The sequence below is a fragment of the Uloborus diversus genome, chromosome 9, assembly GCF_026930045.1.
Source record: "Uloborus diversus isolate 005 chromosome 9, Udiv.v.3.1, whole genome shotgun sequence".
Taxonomy (NCBI): domain Eukaryota; kingdom Metazoa; phylum Arthropoda; class Arachnida; order Araneae; family Uloboridae; genus Uloborus; species Uloborus diversus.
The window spans coordinates 132,241,393-132,266,815 of NC_072739.1; the positions used below are offsets into that span (position 1 = coordinate 132,241,393).

Below are 25,423 nucleotides of genomic sequence, written 5' to 3' on the forward strand. Positions count from 1 at the left end.
TAATGTAAACACCGTGAAATTTAGCGTGCTCCCTAACCGCACTGCCCTCTAGCGGTTTTCCTAAAATTTGTCTTTAAGAATCGCGGGGGAAAAAGCGCCGGTCGATACACTATTCTTCCTAGGCACTGTAATTTAAACCGAAGAATCTCTTCAAGCAGTGTGACTTAGAGATCCTCTATACGTATTTAGGATTTCTAGTTTGACTTGTAAGACATCATCACAGACTGCACCATCTGTTGACAGTCAACAAAGAATACAATCGGAAGTTAAAAAAAGAGAGCATACGTAATATATTGGGAGGAGAAAATAACTTTTGAACGCAATTGTGGAAAGAACAATTAAAAAAAAAGAAAATGCACAGAAATGTATTAAACTGACAGTAATATAAATTTAAACATTCAAACAAATCTCTTGACTTAGGCTATAGCATAATATGCTTTTATTCGAATGTACTAAATATGAATAACAGACGCTATTCATTAAACCACGGCTTGGATGACTCAGAAAAAAAAAAAAAAAAAGAAGAAGAAGAAGGCAATGCCACTCAAACAATATCGGCAAAAATGCAAGAAAATGCAACTATAAAGAAACGTAAAATTGAGTAGATAATGCTTAAAAACGTCAACTGTTCCGTCAAATCAATTATTTTATTTTTGTAGAAAAATAGTTAAACGAATTAGTGTTCTTGCTGATTTTGGTATTTCTCCTGGAAAACCGAAGAACTTGGAAACAGAAAAAAATAAGTTTTGTAATCAAACATATTTGGGATTAACCGGAAAAATTGCTTTGTTCCTAACCCCAAGATATTGCGAAGTTTTTCTCCCCCCCCCGCATAAGATAATAATATTTTAGAGGAATGAAACTCATTTTGGAAAAGTGAAGCTCACGAAAAGTGTGAAAGTAAAAAGAGCGTTTGGATTTTATATTTAAAAAAAGAGAGAAAAAAAAAAGCACGTTTAAGAGTAGTTATTATTTCTGTCAACAGATGGCGTGACAAACAAAACCATCTTTTTTCATGGTTTTGGGCGAAAATGCGACTAAAAGAATCTGGCAATTCAAACTATAGTGCCTAGAAAGAGCACTATAGTGCTCTTTCTAGGCACTATAATTCAAACCAATAGTGTGAAAATATGCTTGCTACTTATCAATATTGTAAAATTAAATTGGGCTGCTTTTGGTGATTTTTTAAAATTAGCGGGGGGAGGGGTTAACTATTCCTGCGAGTTATGCAAAACGTGTAGAAAATTCTACTCTTATCTCTTCTGTTGTCATTAGACCAACAAATTCTCATCTTTCCGAGTGCAATAAGCAGGTAATTTTTGTTACATGCCAATCTGCCGCTTGTTCCAGCGTCACCTATGGTTTTTCAATACGCTAATAAATTTGCGCTAGAAAAGGAATGCATGTTGCCATTCAAAAATTTCGAAATTCGTTCACTGTTACCGAAACCGAGAGCACTGCGTTGGATAAAATGATTTCAATATCAAGCACATACCTTCAAATAACCATAGCTTAAGTTTTGGTTCGATTGATTCAGTGGACAAGACGGCTTCGTATTAAGATCGTTATTTTTTGACCACCATGTGTAATTGATAGAGTTATACACTATACAGCCTCTGTCATCATAACTGCTAGAAACATTTGAAATAAAAAGCCTTGCTTTGGGAGGTAAAATACAACCTAAAATTTGAAGACCAAAAAAAATTTACTTTTCGAAACTCGAAAGTAGTTTAAAAGAAATATGTGTCAGAATATGGACGTTTTTTATAACAGTGTTATTAATAGTTTCAGTTTCTTACTTGTTTTCTCCTCTCTTCAATTCTGCCTGCATTCATTTTCATAAATATCGCATATCAATTTAATTTCCGTAACTTACTTTACATTAAAAAAAAAACATTTTCAACGTCTTATTGGAGTAATCTTCCTTTAAACTAAGTTTCAAGCGTATTCCGTGTCCATATAAAAATCCCTACCGGAACAAAGGAAGAAAACCAGTTTTCTCTCCCCCCCCCCCCAAAAAAAATAATTTGGTTGAAATTTGCATTACAATAAGAATAAAAGGAAAACCTAGTGCTTCTCCTTTCTCCTCGGAAAAGGATTTTAACCAAAATGCTCGCAACAATTCAGAAACCTTCCGAGAAAGCAGCAATCCCATAGGTGTTCTTCATCTACAACTGAATTTTATCTAGTGTGGGATTCCTAGTTGAGACTTCTCAGCAAAAACGCACAGAACCTATAAACGAACAACTGAGTTGTTGTTCGACTCTGATAGCTTCAACTTCGATGAGGGAGCAATTAAAATATTTCCTTCTTTAAAATAGGGTTGAGAAAAGACTGAGAACGCCTCTAATAACACACGGAGATTGGTATTGACGTTGGGTAAATGTAAATTTTTTCTTTTGTTTTTATCCCCAAAAGCGCCTCCAAGTCTCTGCAATGCTTTTTCAATGAGTTATGTCTTAATTTCAAAATGCATTTTCGGCATTAGTTTCGATGCTCTATCGTTCTATTTATACGCTCTATCGTTCTATTTATCTATCATTCAAAAGATACCATTTAAACCATAAAGGAACATTTCATTTCAGTGACTCCACCTATTGAGTAACTAGACAAATACAACGATAGATCGCGCGATACTGGATTTTTCATTTTACATTTTTAAAAGATCGAGCGGTATCATCATTTCACACAGGCGCGCAGCAAAGAGAAGCCTAGAGAGTCAACCAAGTACAAACCTTAATATTTACATTATACCAACCCTAGTATAGTAATTTTGCAGGTATGAACTGTCATGAGAAAGTTCCTACTCCTCCCCGTCCAAAAAATAAATAACGCTCCGCGAAAAATTTCACATATTTTAAAAAACGTACTTTTTTACGTCGACATCAATACGTTTTATTGAAAACATTCAGGCTACATCTTTATGTTTTAACAAGTTCCTAAAAACGTGACAGAAAGAAGAAGTTCAATAAACAGGGCTGACTAAATCTTTGCCTTCTAGAGCATTGAGGATGTTGTTGGCCGCCATTTCGGACATCAATACCCTCACAGAGACTTCTGCGCTGGCAACGTGGGGAAGCAGAGCTATGAGGGAAAAGAACAGGTGTTAGTAAAATATGTATGCTCAATATTATTTTCAAAAGAATGTACCAGTTCATTTTAGGAATGTACAATTATCAGACAATTTGCTTTTGGATCCGGAATAAAATTACACACAGCGTGTTCTGAAACTGACTGAAGGTTTTTAAAAAATTATAACAGGAAAACAGTTAAGGTTTTGAAAAAAAGTTACTACAGAAAACTCACGTGAGAGTGCATAGATTTTCCCTCGCAAAGTTCTTGACTTTAGTTCAAACATTGGCCAATAGAGGGTGCTGCTGATAGTAAGCCCGTAAATCACGGAAAATGATTGAAAACCACCACACGATGATTTGTAAAACTTTAAATGAAATTACACTATGATATTCGCAAAATGTTTAAAATCGCCTGCAACTACATGTCGGTTGGCTCAACGGTTTTCAAAAATTGAGAACGGGATAACACTTACAAATACAAATACGACGACCAGCAACAGGCTCTGGGCCCAGCTAGGCTGGTCCTAGTCAATTAATTAGTCCCCAATGAAGATCAATGACCCTCTTAAAGCTATCCACTCCCTTGCTCATTACCGCCTCTTCCGGTAAGCTATTCCAAGTGCCCACGACCCTGCTAAAGCAGTAGTTTTTCCTGATTTCCAAGTTAGCCTGAGATTTAAATAGCTTAAAACAATGACCCCTTGTCCTGCTTTCCCCGCAAAAATTTAATCCATTTACATCTTTCATTTTGATAAATTTAAATAACTGAATCATGTCCCCTCTGACTCTCCTTTGCTCCAGGCTATACATGTTAAGCCTATTAAGTCTGGTATCATAATCTAAATCTGAGAGTCCCCTTACTAATTTAGTTACCCTTCTTTGAACCCTTTCCAATACAAAAATATCTTTCTTCAGATAAGGCGACCAAAACTGAACAGCATACTCCAAATGAGGTCTTACTAAACTCCTATATAAAGGCAGAAGAACTTTCTTAGATTTGTTTGAAATAGATCTATTGATGAACCCAAGCATTTTGTTGGCTTTGTTACTAGCAATACTGCACTGTTGACTAAACTTGAAGTCCTGATTTATAAAGATACCCAGATCCATAACATTTTCTGCCTGATTTATGACTGAACCCTGTAAACGATATCTCATATGCTTATTTCCATGACCTAAGTGTAGCACTTGACATTTCCCTACATTAACTGCCATACCCCATTTATCTGCCCACTTAGTAATATGATCTAAATCCTCTTGCAGCTGTTTCACTTGTTCTTCATTTTCGACAATCCCCGTAACTTTTACATCGTCTGCAAAACAATTCATGCTTCCAGAAATATTTTCATTGCTGTCATTCATGAATATAATAAACAAAAGAGGCCCTAAAACTGATCCCTGAGGAACCCCACTCAAAACATCACTCGAATTAGAATGATTTCCTTTCACAACTACTGTTTGCTTCCTACCAGTAAGCCAATTTCTAACCCAAAGTAAAGTTTTTCCTCCTATTCCAATGTCAGCTAACTTGCTGAGAAGAGCAACATGCGGTACCTTGTCAAAAGCTTTTTGAAAATCAATATAAACAGCATCCACACATTTTTTGTTATCTAAAGCTGAGGTAACCTTGTCGTAGAAATGCAATAAATTAGTAGTATAGGATTTACCTTTCCTGAAACCATACTGCAAACTAGTCAACAGACTATTAGTCTCTAAAAACTTCATGATCTTAATTTTGATCAAAGTTTCGAAAATCTTACAAATCACCGAAGTCAAACTTACAGGTCTATAATTCCCAGCAATACCTTTAGACCCCTTCTTGAAGAGTGGAGTTATGTTAGCCAGCTTCCAGTCCTCTGGCACCGTCCCCGAGTTATAAGAAGCATTGAAAATATTCAAAATCTCATCAACTCCAGCCAAACCATATCAATATCAGTAGGCTTATCATTTATGACCAATTCATTGCAAATAAAATTGTCTCTAACATAAAATAAAACCCCACCATCTCTTTTACCTACTCTATCCTGTCTGAACAAATTATACCCAGCAATATGTAATAACTCTGCATCAGATTCGGTAGCCCATGTCTCTGTAATTCCAATAACATCCAACTTCTCATACATAACTATGCTTTTCAATTCATCCATCTTGTTCCTAATGCTGCGAGCATTGGTATAGAAAACTTTGAGCATGCCTAAGTTGCTTTTATTTAACACCCCGAAATTTCCTAAATTACAATTGTTAACATTACTACTCTTGTTCGTCACTTTATTTCCATTTCTAGCAATACCCAAAAAAATTTCATTCTCTCGATACCTGATGCTTGAACCATGCCCAGCATTCCAACTTAGTTTTTTGACTCCGAAGCCCTTAAAATTAATCCACTAACCATTCTGACCCCTGTAGAGCTCAGATGCATGCCATCCCTAGCAATCCAATCCCGTTTACAATGACTCCATACATCAATGAACCTGATACTGCGCTTTTCGCAAATTGACTTCAGTAGCAAGTTCATACACCTCGCACGTTGATTTAGCCAGCTCCTATGCACTCCATACCTGGGAAGCAAACCAACCACTTGGACATTCGTCGAAAAGCTGGTTGCTTTATCCAACAGGGATTCCCATTCCCTAGAAAACTCCTCATTTTTACTGTGGCGTACATCATTTGTTTCCACCCACAAAGTAACCATGTCCTCCTTATTCAATACTCCCTTCTTTTCAGCAACCATATTAACGTCTTTTACCCGAGCCCCTGGTAAACAACACCTAGCCACCTTACGCTTTACTCTCCCAACTGTGTTACCCACCTCCCTTACCATAGAGTCTCCCAAAATTACACCCTTAGTTTCCCAATCTAACTCCTCATTTGAAACTTCCCCCTGAATCTCTGGAACATTTATACCCTCTACAACTGGCCTACACCCTAATGCTAACTGGGCTTCCAAAACTAGCATCTTAAGTAAGTCTTAAGTCTGAGAGTTCAGCACATTTAGTGCAAATATAATCCTCCTCAAAAACAGACTCATTTTCCCCCTTATACAGGCAGAACAAATGACATAAATCACAAGAGATCCACCTGTCCCCCTTCCCACTCTTTACCTCTTTCATAATGCATATAACACCCATTTATACTCAGTGAATACACTGTCAAAAATGAAACGCTCAATTTTGACGATTCGGCAATCCTCGAGCACTATTTCGTTATTTTCGACGATCCTTTTGTCACCGAATCACGTGATATTTGACGAAACCAGAAATCTCAAATTTTTCACGAAATTATTTCGTCCCGATTTCGTCACATTGCAGTGCATTCTATTCTGGGAGTTTTCGTTTCAATCTTGTACTTGCTCGTTAAATTATCTTACCTCAATTATTCTAAAGGATTCATAAAAAAGGTTAGTATTTATTGAAATTCGTATTTGCAATGTGCTTTCTTTTATGTATTGTTACATTTTTGTTTAGTGTTGTGTTTATAGTTGTATTTAAAACACATTAAAATTGAAAACGAACGGTTCGATTAGGTTTAAAATTCTGTGTGTGTTAACTTTGAGTCACCTCCACGTTAGGCTTAGCTAGCGTTGTTTTTTTTATTTGTTAAAAGAAAATGTTGGTTCGTTGACATTTGTTTCCAAAAGCGTACTTCCTTTATTTCGTTAAAAAAATTACAAACATGACTAAAGAGTTTGTACGAATTTAAACTTACAAAAAAAAACCCTCTACCGTAGCTTAACTAACACAGATGATAAATACAGCGCTTTTATAAAAGGCATAGAACTTTGAAGCTTTTAATTTCAACATGGAATATATTACATGGTTATGAGTTTTCATTCTCCATGAATTTTACAAAAATAATTCTGTTAAACGAAGTGTATTTTTTAGTTTAATAGTTCAAATTAGTTTCATTCTGAATTTTTATTTTCTTAAACAAATACTATATACCAATCCCCCAATATGCTTACCAGCTTACCCCACGTTGTTTATATAATCTCTTTCCCTGCGGCAGATGTTTCTAGCAATAAGTGCTTATGTTCATTATTTGTGCAGCCTTTTTTTTTTACTTGCATAAAACATGAAGTAAAGTAAATATCAATTTGATAAAATCATTTTAAGATAGAGAAAATATTAATTTCCATAAAGAACTCGATCTTTGTGCTTGATACTTCAGCAGAATATTTTCAATATTTTTTCAATTTTTCCGCAAATTAAAATAAATTATTGAAGTGAAGTTTTAATGTTTAACCTCGATTTAAAAAGAAAAAAAGAAAAGATAGTATAGCATGTTTGAAAATTGTAATAACAATAATAAGCATTTTTTGTTGTTTATTTTCCCACTTCATGCACTAAATTTATAAGTTTTTCTATGTCAATTTGTGTTACATGATTTATCATAATTATGAATTTTTCCATTATACATAGCTTCTACAGCTAAAATAAATGCAGCATTAATTTTATTGCCATATTTGCCGCCTCAAGGTATTGTCAACAAAAAGTGAGAAATCCCGGTCTACTTTAAATCAGACTAAGAAGCATTTTATAGATGAACTTCCAATAAATCTAAATCTTTTAGTTGGAGTTGTGATTTTGCTGGATATAAAGTAAAATGTCTGAAAATTTAACCAAACTTCAATTGACAAATTTAATTTTCATATAATGAAAATATATGAAAAATTAAAAGGATAATGAAAATATCTAATAAGCTTTATATATGTAACAAGCTTTGCTCACCACACTAGTCCCTATTTTCATTATATACCTTTGAAAAAAAAAAATCCATTGATATCAGTCAATTAGTTCTCAAGACACAAACAAACAAGAAAATGCACTTTTTTTATTGGGTCTCCCCTATCTTTGGCAGCTCTTCTCCCTTGGCGTTTTTTTATTTACTGCGTGAAAATTGCATATTTTAAAAATCAAATATGCTTAGTTAAAAGGTGATACTCCCTTCGTCTCCGTCCCAAACTAAGTAAGTAGAGCTACGTTTGAATATTTTTGTACTAGTGATTGATTCTGATGATTTTATGATTTTGTTCGAATATTTTTTACAGATTTCAAGGTGCTATACTATCAATAAACAACTTTACTTGGCAAGCATTCCCTCCTAAAATCCTTACCAGCTGAGTTAAAAAATCCGAAGTACACACACCCTTAAGCTACGCCCCATTTTGTAAGTACTCAACCCCCAGTATTGCAGAAAAATCAGTTTTTTTTCCTACTAAATCATTATCCATCAGCTAGAAGGTAGCTTTATGTAATTACTAGTTAATTTATGAAATGGAGCCCTGGGTTTTTTGGCTCTAATTTGGTAGTGATTTAAGGAGGTAAAGCTCGGTAAGTAAATGTTGTTTATTGATAACATATCACAATAAAATCTCTGAAAAAAGTGCAAATAAAATCATATAATCACCAGTTTCAGTACTACTTAATTCATAACTACTTTATTGGAACTAATTTGGGTAGGGGGGGGGGGAGTACTTCAGAAAACATTCGTGAAGAACACGGAACACGAAAATCGAAAAAAAAAACGGTGTATTTTGGCTATCGGTTAAAATAAAAAATAAATTAAAAAAAATAAATCACAGATCAACAGTTTTCGCACTTTTGATTTTTTCATAGCTCAAAAAAATGAAAATTTACGACTTGATGTGCAAAAGAATTAACTCGTTTAATGGCTAAATAAATCTGATTCTCGATAAATTGAAGAAACTCTAATTCTAGAATATTATTCAGAAATTAATTTCAGAAACTAACTGAGAGTCTAGCTGCCTAAATAAAAATTTTGTTCATCCGCTGTAAAAATAACTCATTCTTGCAATCTGCTTGAAAAAAAGCTGTCAGCATCGAAATAATCATATATTTTGAAAAATATGAAAGTTAAATCAGATGCTTTTCAAAGTCACAAGCGAATCGTAGCTTTTTAATTTAAGAAAAAAAAAAAAAAAAAAAACTCAGATTTTGAAAGAAATCGTGAAAACATGTTTTTTTCAGAAATAAACTGCAGAATTTAATCGTAAAACTTTCCTCGAAATAGAAAAAAGATCCATGTGCATGAGGGCATACACCCATGGACTTAACCTTTTCTTATTATGTATATATTCTCTTTGAAAACTTTTTTAGGGTGGATCCAACATCACGGAGATAATCGGAACAAGGACAGACGAAGACTTTTTCATAATTATAACAATATTCTAAATGTTCGTATATTATACATTGATTTCATGTTACACATGTTTGGAAATAAAAATCAAAACTTAGGGGTAAAAAGCAAAGGTATATTTTTATAATTATTTAACAAACATTACACTAAATTAATTTTACCAAAACATTTATTTCACATCTGCATTTTTTTTAGATTTATATTTTCAAATACGTTTTGCAATTTTGGCAGAGAATTGTTTTTAAAGTATGAAGTATGAAATGCATGCAATAATAAAGTTCCTGTATTAAACATAAATTTGGCCAAATAAACATTCTACATACAAGCAAAATTAATAAAACAAATAATTAATTGGAAAAAGAAAAATGTAAGCTTTTTCTTAAGATTATCTAATTTTATTTTCTGTATCTAATTTTAGAACAAATATGTACTAACTTATCAGGGTTCGTTTTTTTTTGCCGGCACAAAGGTATTTTTGCCGGGACAGTGGAAAAAACCATGGCAAAAATGGAAAAAACCGGCAAAAACCTAATTGCAAATAAAGTAGCATTATATCAAGAAATTAATCAAGAAATAGTGACAATATAATATAAATAATGCACTTTAATATTTTAGTTATGTCCCTCCATGTTACTTCTAATTTATAAGGTGAAAAATAAATTAAAAACAAATGTTGGGATTTTAAAACTTAAGATTTTAAATGTTTGCTAAACAATTTTTTTTAGAATGAGCCAACTTTTATTTCTTTTATTTTATAGTTGCATCTTGATTAAGTATACTTCATATAGATATTTAGTATTCTGTAAAAAATGCTAATTACATTTTCATTATAAATTAATTATTTGTCTTAGATGTTACTAACTGAAATTTTATGTTAATGTTTAAAAATTTAAAAGTAAAAATGCTCCATAACTTTAAAAGTAAGTTAAACCTTAAATTTTTTAAACTATAAAAATAATTGAATTAAAATTTTATCAAAAACTTTTCATGCTTTTACTTTTATATAAAAAGGAAAAAAAACTGTCCGTAAGTTGTTAACACAAAATGCAAAAACTGGCAAAAACCTATTTTTGCCGGGCGGTAAAAACCGTGGTTTTTTCCATGGTTTTTTCCGCCCCCGGCAAAATCTTGCCAACCCTGTAACTTATAGTTGTCCATTTTATTGTACTTTTTCTTTGAAATTTGAGGTATGAGTTGGATAAAACTCTTTTTTTTTTTCTGGAATTTTTTCATGCGATGCAATGAAGAAGAAACTTCTCAGCAATTTTCTCCCACGCATATATCGATCTAACTGTGCATAAAAGTGGCACATGATTTATTTTTCCAGAACCCAATGTCTGCTGAGGAAGTAGCACTTTTATATTCCCAGTAGGGGCAGGGCGATGTAGGAATTTCTACATCGTGATGCATCGCCATCCTTACATCGCGATGTAGCGATGTAGTTCAAACAGTTTGAAATATTCTTTCTGATTTAGGGGCACCCCCCCTCCCCAAGTAGGGGAGTTTTCCTTACAAAAATCCAGGTTTTTGTCAGATCTTTTTCTAATTTGTCACACAGTTTCTTTAATCACATGGGTAGCACCCCATATGAATACTACCCCATGGAAACTATCCTATGTGGATTTCCAGCATCAAAGGATATCTGGGCCGAATCTGGAAAAGATCCGACGAAAGCTGGATTTTTATAATGAAAACTCCTATGGGGTTTGCCACACATAGCGGGACGAAAACTACACTATGAGAATTCCGAAACATCAAAAGACAAATGTACCAAATTTGGAACAGATCAGACAAAAACTGGGCTCTTATAAGACCCCCCCCCCCCACACACACACGTGGTTTCCCACTCCATAGTGGGACGAAAACGGGAATTCCCGAGCGTCAGAGGACATCTGTGACAATTTTGGAAAAGACATCATAAAACTGGTTTTTTGTAAGAAAACCCCTCATTTGGTGGTTGTCCCCCATAGCGGGGTGAAAACTACCCTATGGGAATTCCTGAGCATCAATGAACGAACCTCTATACCAAATTTTGGAAAGATCCGACAAAAAATGAATTTTTTTCAAGGAAAATCCCCATCGGGGTTGCCCTTCCCCCACCCCCCATACATTGACGAAAGCTAACCTCCGTGAATTCCTGAGCATCAAAGAACCTCTATGGCAAATTTAGAAAAGATCAGACAAAAACTTTTTTTTATATAAGGAGAACCACCAATGCGGGGTTGCCCCCCCCCCCATCATGAAGAGTTGAAAACTACCATGTGTGAATTCCCGAGCATCAGAGGACCTCTGTTCCAAATTTGGAAAAGATATGATAAAAACTGTTTTTTTTATAAGAACCCCTCCCGTATGGGGGTTGCCCCCCATAGCGGAAAGAAAACCACCCTATGAGAATTCCTGAGCATCAAATAACAAAACTCTAACAAATTCGGAAAGATCCAACAAAAACTGGATTTTTTGTACGGAAACTACCATAGGGGTTACCCCTCCCCCCCCCCATAGAAGGCCGAAAACTACCCTGCGTGAATCCCTGTGCATCAAAGAGCCTATGTGTCAAATTTTGGAAAGATCCGACAAAAATTGGATTTTTTCAAGGAACGCCCCCCCCCCCGCCCTCTCCTTATAAAGTGATGAAAACTACCTTGCGTGATTCTTGAGCATCTAAGAACCTCTGTGGCAAATTTAAAAAAGATCGGACATAAACTTTTTTTTTTAATACGGAGAACCCCCAATGCGGGGTTGTCTGTCCCCCCCCCCCCGCTCCCCACATAGAGGAACATAAACAACCTTGTGCGAATTCCCGAGCCTCCAATAACGAACCTCTGTGCCAAATTTGGAAAATATCCGACAAAAATTAGATTTTTTGAAGGAAAACCCCCATTATGGGGGGTTTAATTAGATACCATCGGGAGTTTAATCTGCGATGATTTGTTTTACCTTTTTTAAGAAGTTGTTTGTTTGCAATTTTACATAAATAAAAATTTGCTTGACATATTTTATGTGCCTCTTTTTTTAAAAATTACTTGTCTTTTTTTTGATGGGGGGGAGGGGGGCTGCAGGCCCGTTGTTTCAATTTTTTCCCAAATATGACAAAGAGTCTGTACTCAATAAAAATTTTACAGAAAACGAACTAAAACAACTGCCAGTCATGTGTAAAAACATGAATGTTCAAAAATCAAGACGGGAGGGGGGGGGGGGTCAATTGACCCCCTCACCCCGTAGATGACGGGCCTGTGAAAGTGACTATACGCAATAAAGTGGGAAACTACGGTGGTAAGATTCTGAAGGTAGGATTTGATCACACGCACACAAATCTTATAAAATACAGTTGAACCTCGTTATAACGAACTTAAAGGGACCATTAAAATTTATTATTATAAAACGGGGTTCGCTTTATCCAAAAAACAATAAACAATAAGACAAAGATTGCAAAAAAGTTCATTTCAGCAGTTATTTGTTTTAAGCGTGTTCGAAATAACGAGGTTCGACTGTATTCTCAAATATTAAAAAAAAAAATACTAATGTGCTCAAAGAAAAAAAAGGAAATAAATTTTCTTAAAAATTTACGAAATTAACGTCCTTATATATGAGGAAATTAATTTGACGAAACTAATGCTCTCAAAACTACGAAAATGATTGTTAATTTGACGAAACTAGAATGAAGAAATATTTCGTTACATTTGACGAAATTCGCATCCTCAAACCACTAACAAAAGCAGTTTCTTCAATTTGACGAAATGTTCGCTCGGAGCATATCCCTGGAAGTGGTTTCGTCAAAAACGAAGAAAATTTCGTCAAATTTGAAAGTCCATTTCTGAGAGTGTATGTTCCAAAAGGCAAAACAGAAAGATAAAAATGCAAAAAAAAAAAAAAAAAAAAAAAAAAAAACACAGAATAAATACTAAAAACAGCAGTAAATAAACAGAGTTGCTACACCCAATAAAGCACACAAGATCAAAAACCAGATCACCAAATGTTGGGCTTAGCTCCAAAAAATGCAAAAACACTTCAAGAATACAATAACAGCAAAAATGAGCCCCCAAAACACAATAAAACTAAATTACATGATAAAGTGAAGTAAAAAAACCTAAAACTAGACAGTAATAATGAAAAATTATAGTAAGAAAACACTTATCAAATTAGCAGCAATAACACTCCCTGCATCACATGCGCCCTCTAGTGGCAAAGAAAGGGGCTTAAAGCTTAAAGTAATAATACGCAAATTTTAGAGCAAATTCATAGCTTCAAGAGACAAGGCATAAATTGTTATATGTATATCTAACTGTTTCAAGATTTCTAGTTTTTAATCAAATTTTTTTCGAGGATGTAGCACATCGGAAAACTCTCCGAATATTTGAAAAACTTGAAGAAATAATCAAGGACGAATTAACAGGCAGCCTAGTGGAAACTTAGCAGAACATGTCTGCAGTTCTGGCTTCTGATTAAATGCGACTGAGAAGACACTTTGAAAACATTGTGGTGTAATTTATTTAGTACAAAATTAGAAAAATTATGATATAATTTACAATTATTTTTCTTCGGTTTACGGGTCTACTATTGCCGTGCTATTTATTGAAAAAGTCTGAACTAAAATTAGAAATTCTGGGAGGGAAAATGTATGCAATGTCACATTAATTTTCTGGAAGATTTTATTTTTTTTAATCCTTTGCAGTTTTTTTGTCAGTAAGTTTTGAAAAACGTTAGTTTATTCCAGAACACCCTGTATACTGGTGACGTCGCATGGCATTAAGGCCACATACAAAAAGCGACTGCTATAAAAATGCGCACTCATTCGTATCTTTCAACTAAGCTTGAAATTTGAGAAACTTCAGGATTCCGGGCCTGGATCAGATGTGGTACCGCCTCTTGCATACGAGAAACTCCTTTTTTTTTGTTTGAAAATCACTGAAAAGTTTACGGATGTACAACTAATAGTTTATGTTCAATTCAAGAAGTTATTCATGTTAGTGGAAATATTAGTGAAGAATTGAAGGTGGTTATTTAAAATTAGTTTCATTTAGTTCTGAGCATGTTTTGGCTTTCATTAAATTTTATTCTACGTCCAGTAGATAAATCATTTTATTTCTAAAAATCCTCCGGAACGACATGTATGCCAACTTTTATTATATCATTGCATTATTTTTTCAAATACACAAGGCACTTTGAAAGCGACAACTTTTCAAAGTACCCCTACTTCCCTAATGACATTTGAATCGAGTGTCATCGCGCAATTTGACCCATACAAAGACACGAATTTCTAAAATTTCCGCTAATTTTTTCCTTTGAAAATTTCAAATAAAGGCAAGAATTTTGAAAATATTTTATATCAATGATATTTGTTTCTTTTTTATTCAGAATATCTTCATATATATACACAGGTGTGTGCACGGGGAAAGGGGAGGAGCTACACCAGTTGGCGCGAACCTGAGCTTGAAGGGGGTCCGAGATTTTTAAAATGAGGTATGAAATATATGCAGGGACGTAGGGGGTAAGCAATATAGAGGGTGTTATACACGGTATGAATATTGCTAGCTAAAAAAAAGTGCTAATTTTACTATAAAGTTATATTGCAGACAATGAAAAGTAATTAATAACATCATTTATTTTTATCAATAGTCGTATAAAGTTTACTACAAGCGTTTTTTCGGACGATGCTTTGCCCGGTTTTCTAGTCTCATCTGAGGTATTTTCTGACATGCTTTGACTCTCGTTTTTTGGATATTATGTTATTCCTTATTTTAAGTCCGTTGTTGTGTAACTTGAGCCAACTGTTTCCACCTGTTTAGAGTTGGATATTCTTTTTCATTCTTGTATTGTTCTCTCTCTGAAATTACACGATATGTTTCACTTCTCTAACCAATGCTTAACTGAAAAACTGTAACGCGAAATACTGAAATTTTTAACATAATTAGCATAGAAATTTTCACTGACCAACAGAAAACGTCGTTGGAATTGGTACAGCATATGAAACAGACAATGTAAAATCAGGGTTCCACTGCATTTACAATTCCAGAGCTTGAATATGATTCCTTCAAGTGATTTAAGAAATTAGTCAAAGAGGTAAAACAAAATTAATTTGTGTGGACAAGAAAAACGTCTCAGTGGACAAACGATATTCTGCGTAAGTGGATGGGTCTTTGTTTGATCTCTTTCAGCAGCCATTGACCAGAGATAGCAGCGCCCCCTACACTGTCGTGCCAAGCAGAAAATTCGTATCTGCATTCCTTATCAAAATTGAGTTATTGTCACTAGACGGATCTTTGTAACATTATTTACCAAAATGAACTGCTTTATTGTCATTTGTGAATTGGAAATATATATATATAAAAAAGAAGAAAATAAAATCTTAAAAAGTGGCCTCTGAATCAAGTATATGGAAGCATAAAACTTTAAAAAGCAATTTCTCAGTTTCAGCTGCAGATTCCCCTTTTGTGCTTAGAACGGCAGTACACTTTACTTTAATTCCGAAAATATGGAGGATTTTCGATCAGCTGTCATCGAACCTTCGACTCTAGTTACAAGTCCCAACGCTTTACCGATCCAGGTCACCACGGCCTCGTCCAACAGCAACATAACATGTTGTAAAGAACTTCTTACCTATGTTGGGTAGTGTAGTAAGCTTGTGGTCCTTGGGCAAGGGTTCTGGTACCATGACATCCAGGCCAGCGGCTCGGATTTCACCACTCTTCAGGGCATCATAGAGGTCGTCCTGGTTGACTACTCCACCCCTTTTAGAAAAGAAATAACTCGTATTAAATTTCAACCAGTGCTATAGCTGTGGAGGAAGAAGGCGCAGTGGGACGCCGTCTACCCGAAATATTTAGTTTTTTATCGTAACAGTAATGCGAATGAGAAGTTTTTTCAAACTACATTTCGTTTGGCAAGTTTCCCCCAAACATTATTTCCTACTATACAACACTGCTTTCAATCAAGTAAAATTGAATCGAAGATATGCTCTCAAAAGCTTCGAAGCATAAAAGAACTGTCTACTAGGTTGGTTCAAAAATAACATGCAAAAAAAGAAAGTTTCTCCTAGATAACGGGTCACCTCTCAATATTTTTAAACTTGTGGATAGTAATATACTGGAAGAACTTTAACTTCCTATTTCAACTGAAAGAGCGTGCTCAACCCCTTCCCCAAATGTCATACGTTCGGGGAGGAGAGTAAAAAAAATAGATTGAACTGAGAAAAAACAATGCTACGTATTATACTAATACACTAGTAACATGCATATACATAGCAATAAAGAAAAATTTTACAAAAACAAAAAAGAAAAACAGCCGGGGATATTACAGGTTTCTAAACTTGTGGCATTTTTTTCACTTCGGCTAATGTTTAATTAAGGGGTCATTGGGCACCCTATAAAAATTTGAGTAAGAAGCCAAAAATTTTACAGTATATTACTATTAGTAAGTCTAAAAAAATAGGAGGTGGCTTGGACTTCAGCTCAAAAAAAATGTCTTTTAACCTCCCTAATGTCTACTCTTTATATGAGGGCGTTCAGAGCTAAAATGGATCTAGTCAATAAAGAATTATCCATTTTAGCACTGAGCGTTTCATTTAACACAAAACAGTGTAGGTTTTTATAATATGAGGGGTTCAGATCTAAAGTGGATCAAGTCGTTCATTGACTTGAACCATTTCAGCTCTGAAACATCTAATAAAAATGTTTTCGTCTTGATATTTCAGGTCCCACTCAACGGTATTAGAATCTCAGAAATCCACTGAGGTACTTCGGACCATCGAGGAATAGCAAAGTTGACGACAACATGGCTCAATCCCATTCGTTAAGCAATGTACCACGTGAGTCAGGGCTTCTTAGCGGCCTCAGGTTTGCCTAGTTGTACGATTTGACTACTAATTGCTCGCGAGCTGCGATAGAGATTGATATTCTTTATTAAGAGATATCCCATTGATGTCGGTAGAAATCATAGAGTAAAGAAATATACATAGAGAGGCCCCGTCTATGGTAAAAAGGAGATTAAATTGAAGCCGGAATTATGGGATACAGTGGTGCAATGATGAGCGGGGTTATGATAACATGATCGCTTCGCGAGAATAGTTTTTACTAATCTCGCAAAGGGACCGTATAAGGTAGCTGGCGGATTGGTTTGCATTTTAATTCATGTTTCAATGCAATTTCGAAAACGTGCTTCATAAACTTGCAACGATATCTAAGTTTAAATTAACAACCAATTGAGATTCAGTAATGGAGTGTTTTGAATCAAGACGGATCTCAAGAATCTAAGGATCTTGGGATATAGGAATGCAACTTCCGGCTTCAATTTCTTAATATAGCGGGACCTCTCTATGTAATTTATTTACTCTATGGTAGAAATAGAGAAATGGATATTGTTTATCGAGAGCTATCAATAGATAGTCGAACTATTTCGAATGTACTAAAAGTGAAGCAGTGTGTTTCCTCGAACATGAAAATTACTTAACTGTTTCAAGTGGGAATGTGCATTGAATATGTTTTCTCCCGATGTATAAGTGATGCTTATGAGTTCAAGTTGAAGTTTGTGGAATGTAATTGAGAGGTTTAATTAATAATATGAAGGATATAAAAATGTTCGATTTCCTAAATTCCATCATAGTCGCAACATTCAGGTTGAAAATTTGGCCCAAGTTAGTTGCTCTACATTTGAATATCTTCATATTCATACTGATTATTAATACTGATTATTTTAGAATTTGAGTATTTTTCAGCAATTCCCTCCTTTCCTTACATCATTAAAAAAATTATTTCAAAAATCCTGGGTTAGCACACGCTTAAGCCACGCCCCATTTCATTATGATACTTCCACCGGCCATTGCATAAAACTCTATTTTAGGTAATGAATTGTAAATTTATTAGACTGCAAACTGATCTTTCTGGTTGCCCAGGGGTAGAGACCCTACAAAATAGGGTAAGGCTTAAGAGTACGAAACCTTGGTTTTTTTTTTTTTTAATGGTACTGCTTAAAAAGGGAATGCTTGAATATTAATTTAGCATATCGAATTGAAAACTCTAAAAAATGTTCGAATAAAGTCATGAAACTATCAGTAATAGGACTGGGCGATATCAGAATTTTGATACCGCAATATATCGCTCTCCAAATATCGATATTTTCAATGTATCAATATATTCTTGGGAGGGAGGGGGGTGCAAAGAATCGAAAAACAACAAAAAATACTTCAAAATATAATAAATACAATTAATTCTCTAATTCAAAACTTTCCTGGAGGGGGGGGGGGGGTGAAGGGCGTGCAAATGGTATAGCTCAATGCATGACAAAAGAGCTTCGCAACGAAAAAGTTTTAAATATTCAATTCAATATTTTGTCTAAATCTTTCAATTTGAGTCTCAATAATTTGAATGTACTTTGAACTATGTTTCGTATTGACGTCTTAAATGGTTTCTTTTAGTCATTTAATAGCTCTTACTTCGAGACTTTTTACTTCTTAGTTGAGTAACATTAAGTAAAATACAAATAATGAATCTTTAAAGAATGCAGTTATAAATCTTGAAAACTATCAAACTATACACCCATTAAGCCCACAGAAGTATGAAATATACCTTTGGTTTACGTGTCACTAGCTGCATTACCCGACGTTGCACGGTCTACCTCGAAAAAAAAAAGTTTTGTCTAGTGACACATATTTAACAATCAGATTTAAGGGGGTCCGGGACACAAAAATCGTCAAATTTTGCAATTTTTTTTTATTATGTAAAAAATTACTCCGTGTTTTTCTGCTTAAGAGGAGGTTTGAATCTTGTTTCTATCTTAAATAGAACGAAAGATATAATTATTTTTGTTTCATGCACCTAACTAATGTGTACTTAACTTTATAACTTTAAACGCGTTTTTCTCCATGATGCAATTTTTCCCGATTTCTTGCATTCAAACTCTTATGAGTCAGGAACCGATAAAGATAAAGTAATGAAACTTGGAGCATATCTTTTTCAAAACAGTTTACTTTAAATTTTATTCGTCGAATTTGAAAAAAACGTTTACTGCAAAAATTACGATTTTTTTAAAAAAAAGTATCTTCGAATGTTTCGAAATTTTTCTTCAAATATTTTTTATTTTTTATTGAATCAATATTTTTAAAATCGCCGAATAAAAATTAAAGCTTAGATATTTGTGCGTAATTCATTGAAAAAAAAATTGAAGATTGTTTAAGAATATTTTGAGTTATAGAAATTTAAAGCAACCCCATTTTTTATAAAAAATACTAATTAAATTTAAATAAAAATTTTTCTTTTTTTCATATTTATGTTATGATTTTGCTTATTAAATAAATGGTGAATCAGTGCAAAAAATTTCAAAACTCTAAAGTATATAATAAAAAAAAAATTCAAAATGTGTCCCGGACCCCCTTAAAAAGAAGGGGGAAAAATAGCACAAACATTTCCCGTCAATTTGTAGAAAGTACAATTTTATGACTAAAAATTTAAATTTAGACATCATTGGATTTTTTGTAATCATTCTGGATTTTCTGGCAAAACCTCCCAAGGTGGTTCCCATACACCCCATTTTGATGAGAAGTACTATACTATACCCGCACTATACTAGTCGAGACATCGCTTTGTTAATTGACAAATCGCCACTCCGCATCTTTTCCATTCTAAATATGAAGTTGAATGGAATTTTTAAGTGGATGGAAAAATAGAAAGTTTCTGACAACTAAAGAAATTTAAAGATTTTCGATATGCTTGAACAACTAAAAAATGTGACGAATATAATTACTGTATCTACTATACACTACTATTTTAGTGCTGCGTTTTATTATTGCTACATACTATACATACCGTACTGTTTCATTTTATGCCTTTCTCTCCCATTGATTTACTGTATTCTAACCTATTTTTTATTCAATAACAGCTTTTTTTTTTTTTTTTTTTAAATACAGTAAAATTTCAGTTCTCTATGCTTCAATTCGGTAATAGGAAGTTAAGAAATTGGTTAAAACAAATTGAAGAATGTTGTCAAATGTCTAAAATAATTGGTATGTACATGAAAAACTGCTTCCCACAACGCGAAATTTCACCTACGTGAGAAATCTTGGAATGCATCCCTCGCGTAAGTTGAAGTTCGACGGCATATGTGGATGACATTAATATCGAAAGTATTTTGCGTGGCATGCAGTTTGCATGAAACAGAAAAATTTCTGTTGTCATACATGTCTATAACACTGTAATATTTGTTGTTAGCCGGCAAAGGCAGTTCAATATCATCCTCTTCCATAACATTTACATTAGCTTCCGTATTAGAAAGATATTGGCACAATAACCTCATTGACATCAAAAATGTTTCTCCACGGGACATTCTCAGCTGACATTTCAGGGTCCCCGGTACTTACCACTATTTGTGGTTTAACCATATTCTCTGCTGACAGAAAACACTAACATGGTACTACTTGGCAGTTATCGCTTATTCTTTTCTTTCTAAGCCATGCTCAAGGCGAATATTGGGGAAATGTGAAAAATTCGATGCCAAACAAACTAATGCCGTCAAAATAGAACGCATGGCGTCAAAATATGTCTGATGCCAAACAAACTAATGCCGTCAAAATAGATAGAACGCATGGCGTCAAACTATGTCTGATGACAGCTTGTATTTTTCAGTCTTACGAATCTGGTTGATGCAAGTTCTACTCACGCGTAAGACTTGCATCAGTCAGATTGTTTAAAACCTAGTTTTCTTTTTTATTCTTTGAAACTTTTTTGAAAAGTAGTTTTTAGAAATCGCTACAATTATTATTTTTTTTGTAGCGAACTACTCGCTACACTACTTTTTTTGAAAAGTAGTGCGCTAAACTACAAACTACTAAAAAATTTAGCCACTACAGTAGCGTCGCTACTTGTAGCGCGCTACTTCCAACCACTGCATTTGGCCTTTGCACACGGGTGGCCGACACCCTAGGATCAACCCTGTTCACGAGTTAAATGAATAATAATAACATTATAATTTGCCTTCTGATATCTTGAATTCAAATCTTGTTTTTCGCAATCATGAGTTGCAATAGTACCCTACTCGTAGGGTTTCTTGTTTCTACAGATAGCTCCTGTCCCTGCAGCGGGCCCCGCAGCATTGAAGGGTCCATGGCCTAATCCAGTGGGTGGTAAGCGTCTCTTTTAATTTTTTTCAGGAGGCCCAAAATTTGAAGATCCAGGTTCGCCCTGTGGACTCGACTTTCTTTATAGCTGACATTCTCGACTTTACACTATCTTTTTAAGACGCAAGTAGCATCCAGCACAGATCAAAACTCCGCCATCATATCCCTCCTTTTGAATGATGGCATCAATATCCTATGGAGGTTCAGAGACCTCGAGCAGGTCCCTCCTCCTAGGCAGTGGCATGTGCGTGTGCATTTTTAAGACAGGGATATGCTCGTGGTCACCAAGTCCTCCGAGCTAAACGATAGCTCTGGGGGTTCTGGACCAGGGATTGGTCGGTTTCTGGTTTGGATCTAAAAATCAGAGCTGTCTTTAGGATGTCATCCAACTGGTTAAGCCACAAATAGTGTTCGGTACGGGGGACCCTGGAGTGAAAAGTAGAACTCACAGAGACCAGGATCCACGTTCCTCCTAATGGTGATGCTGCATCCCCCAGAGCATCATCCTCCATCCCAAAATGAGAGTCCCCCCCCCCCAAAAAAAAAAGAGATCAGAAACCCACTCTAAATAATGATGCTGCATCCCCCAGAGCATCATCCCCCATCCCAAAATGAGAGTCCCCCCCCCAAAAAAAGAGATCAGAAACCCACTCTAAATAATGATGCTGCATCCCCCAGAGCATCATCCCCCATCCCAAAATGAGAGTCCCCCCCCCCCCAAAAAAAAAGAGATCAGAAACCCACTCTAAATAATGATGCTGCATCCCCCAGAGCATCATCCCCCATCCCAAAATGAGAGTCCCCCCCAAAAAAAAGAGATCAGAAACCCACTCTAAATACTTCAATAGCATTGCCCCCACCCCTTGTAACCATCCCTCCCTTTTCCACCAACTTCACAAAAAAAAAAAAAAAAAAATATTTCTTTCGTATAAGTTTGGTATTACACAGAACCCCCTCTACCAAACATAATTAGAAGATTGAAATTAAGAAAAATGCCTCCTTTAGGCCTGTATTACAGAATACTTCAAGGGAGTGGGGGGGGGGGACTATCATAGAGAATAGCAGCAAAATTCATACACAAATGCATAATTAAATTGTTTCCAATTTCTGGAAAGGAGGGACAATCAAAATGCCCCCTGATTGCGTAAATGAAAGACATGACCCCCTTCCATATGCTACCCTGGGATAGTCCTTGGTCAAAAGTGTCAATTTTGAGAACTAGGAGGTAGGAAAAATATTTCGAAACATAACTCCCCTTATTAGGATAACCTTAGCCACTTAAAGGAGAATGCATCTCCCCTTCCCTCCCTGGATTCGCAACTCACGTGAAATGAAATTGAACTAGAGGATTGGAAACTAGAAATATGGATTTTATTTTAGTATCCAGATTATTATTTTTCAAACAATATTAAAATTACTGAAAGCTATACTTAAGAACGGGGGGAGGGGGGGAGCTCGATCCTTATTATTCAATAAGTATAAATTATGCATTTACTTTGTTAGATTTTATCATGGTTTTTATGTGTGATATTAATATCACAGCCTTTATTTCATTAAAATGAAACAAAAAAAAAACTGAATGGAAAATAAATAGAGTTAAAATATAAATTAACTACCAAAAATACCCGGCTTTGCCTGGGTCAGTAATAATTATGAGAAAAAATCGCTACTTGCTTTTGTTTTCTGTTTTAACTGAAAGAATTTAAAACATCTTTTTGACGTGATTAAAAATCGAGTTTCTTCCTTACCCATGAAACTAAAATAGCAATAAGTATAAAAAACAAAGTAGTATTGATTTAGAAACGAAAGCACTATATTTAAGCATATACAAATTTCCAAAACATGAAATTAATCTTCTCGTGTTTCAAAAGATTAATCTCTTGATACTTTTTTTTAACATGGAGTCTAAAACCTTCTCTGTATGGCTATTGAAATACGAAATTAAAAAAAAAAAATATAGCCGCGCTCGTAATCCCCTTATACTTGCTTTAGTTATTTTGGGAAATTTCAATCATTGGGGCTCTTGGTGCGATTTTACCGAATTTCCTTGAATCGTTTTGGGATACCGTCGATGATGCTCCCCCCTTCTTTCCTTACTTTGCAAAACGATATGATATTAATCTTCGTTGAGATATTATCGTCAGGTGCTGAGATACTTTTGGTCACCATAAAATGGCGCTAAAGAGTTTCATCCAGTGTGGAGGCCCCGGGACAACGAAGGAGTGGAGGCCCCTAATCAGGGTTTGAAAAGATCATCATATTTTCGAAAATATCCGATACTTTGATATATATCCGAATATTTTGATATAAATGTATATATCCGATATTTTCGACCCGTGAAAGTTAGGATATTTTGTGAAAATTTCATTGTGGGGGGCCCCTTTGTTCTGGAGGCCCAGGGGCAGTAGCCCGCGCTACCCTTTCCTAAATCCGGCCCTGGTTTCATCCGAAATGTTCCCAAAATAAGTAGTAAAATTTGGCGATTGTTTGACAGTGTGCAAAAAGGAAAATTAATGGAAGTTTTTGTGCTGTTTATGGATTTGCCTAATTTAGTTGCTGGATTATTTAACACAGTAAAAAAAAGTCTTTTGAAAATTCTTTGATTGGCGATATTTTGTTTACATGGTGAAAGCTGAGAAACATTATGACGTAGTCTTCGGCTTCAGCGACGTTGAGAAAAATTGCCAAATGCATCAGCTACGGAAATCTTTCTGCAAAAATTTTGGCGATCTGCTGATTGATTAGATAATGACTAAGTGTTCAATCAGCATAAATAATAATAAAAACCATTAATTACATTAAAGTTCCGTTTAAATGGAAAATCATCAGCCAAATCATGTATTATTTGCCAATCTTGTGCAAAAATCTTACTTCAAGATTCGACTTGAGAAAAGCCTTGAACAGTCACGAAAAGCAAAGATAGCCAACAATACAATAATTGCCGCTATCGACAGGGAGTTGAGATGATACACTAAATACTGTCTTGAGTTGAGGAAAGGTTTCGAACATGGAACTAAAAAGCTCATAACTCGTTTTTTATTCTACTTAGAAATTTCGAATTTGTGCCATCTTCAGCAGAAAAATCAGAGCTTTCGATGGACATATAATGTAAATATGTGCAAGTATTTTTTCATCCCTATATTAGAGAATTTATACGAAAATTGTATTCTATTGCCCCCCCTAAGGGGGTTTTGCCTCCCATAACGGGATGAAAACTACCCTATGTGTTATTCTGATGCATAAGCTATATTATTGTAAAATTTCATAAAAATCCGTTTAGTAGGTTTTGCGTGAAAGAGTAACAAACATCCATACATCCATACAGACAAATTATCGCATATATAATAGTAGTAAGAACATCCATACATCCATACAGACAAACTATCGCATATATAATAGTAGTAAGATAGATTAAAATGTCGGCGACGTCATTCATAAATGAAAGGGGAGTAAAACATATCAGCGAGTTAGGCTTAGTTTTGCGAGGAATCAACTGTCCTCTTTAATCGCTGCACATTTCTTATTTTTCTCGGTTTTCCTCTTAAAATTCATAACAGCCCCAGAAGACGATTATATTTTAATTTCTGCAAATAAATAAGCAGTAGTTTTTTTTTCTAGTGTCTCAACAAAAAACGAAATCACGCGAAAGGTTCTTTTAAAGGTGCTCTGACGAAGCCGTACGATATGCAAATGCGTAGCAGACGACACAGGTCCGTTGATGCATTAAAAAAAACATTTCTCTCTAAATATATAAGCTTTTAATGGCTTTCTCAGGCATGATATATTAATCTGCCGTATGCATAGTTATCATGTGCCAAAGCTTAATTTTTATTTTCACCGTTTTCAATTTTTCCTGACGGAAATAAAATTTTCAAATTTACACTAAAATCACCTACGTTCTAGACTACTCGTGGAACTAGTCTAGAATGTGGCAGCAGCGCCCTCTACAAAAGTGAAATTTTGTTGCCACAATCCGGAAGCGGAGATTTATCTCCTTAGCTTATAGACTCCAAGCCCAACTAAGGAGATTCGTGTCGGAGAAAGTTTCTCCCAACATTGAAAAGAATCGTTCATTTTTGATACATTCATT

The 25,423-nt window shown here is 34.9% G+C and overlaps 1 protein-coding gene across 1 annotated transcript in view; it reads right to left on the reverse strand.

Moving 5' to 3' along the window:
• Positions 1-2,884: 2,884 nt before the first annotated feature.
• Positions 2,885-25,423, reverse strand: part of LOC129229577 (glyoxylate reductase/hydroxypyruvate reductase-like) — an 87,754-nt gene continuing 65,215 nt past the window's right edge. Inside the window, exons 8-9 of the mRNA XM_054863914.1 lie at positions 15,828-15,958; positions 2,885-3,084 (exon numbers count right to left, since the gene is read on the reverse strand). Coding sequence (XP_054719889.1) covers positions 2,966-3,084; positions 15,828-15,958 — 250 coding nt within the window. The 3' untranslated portion in view covers positions 2,885-2,965. The remainder of the gene's footprint in view (positions 3,085-15,827; positions 15,959-25,423) is intronic.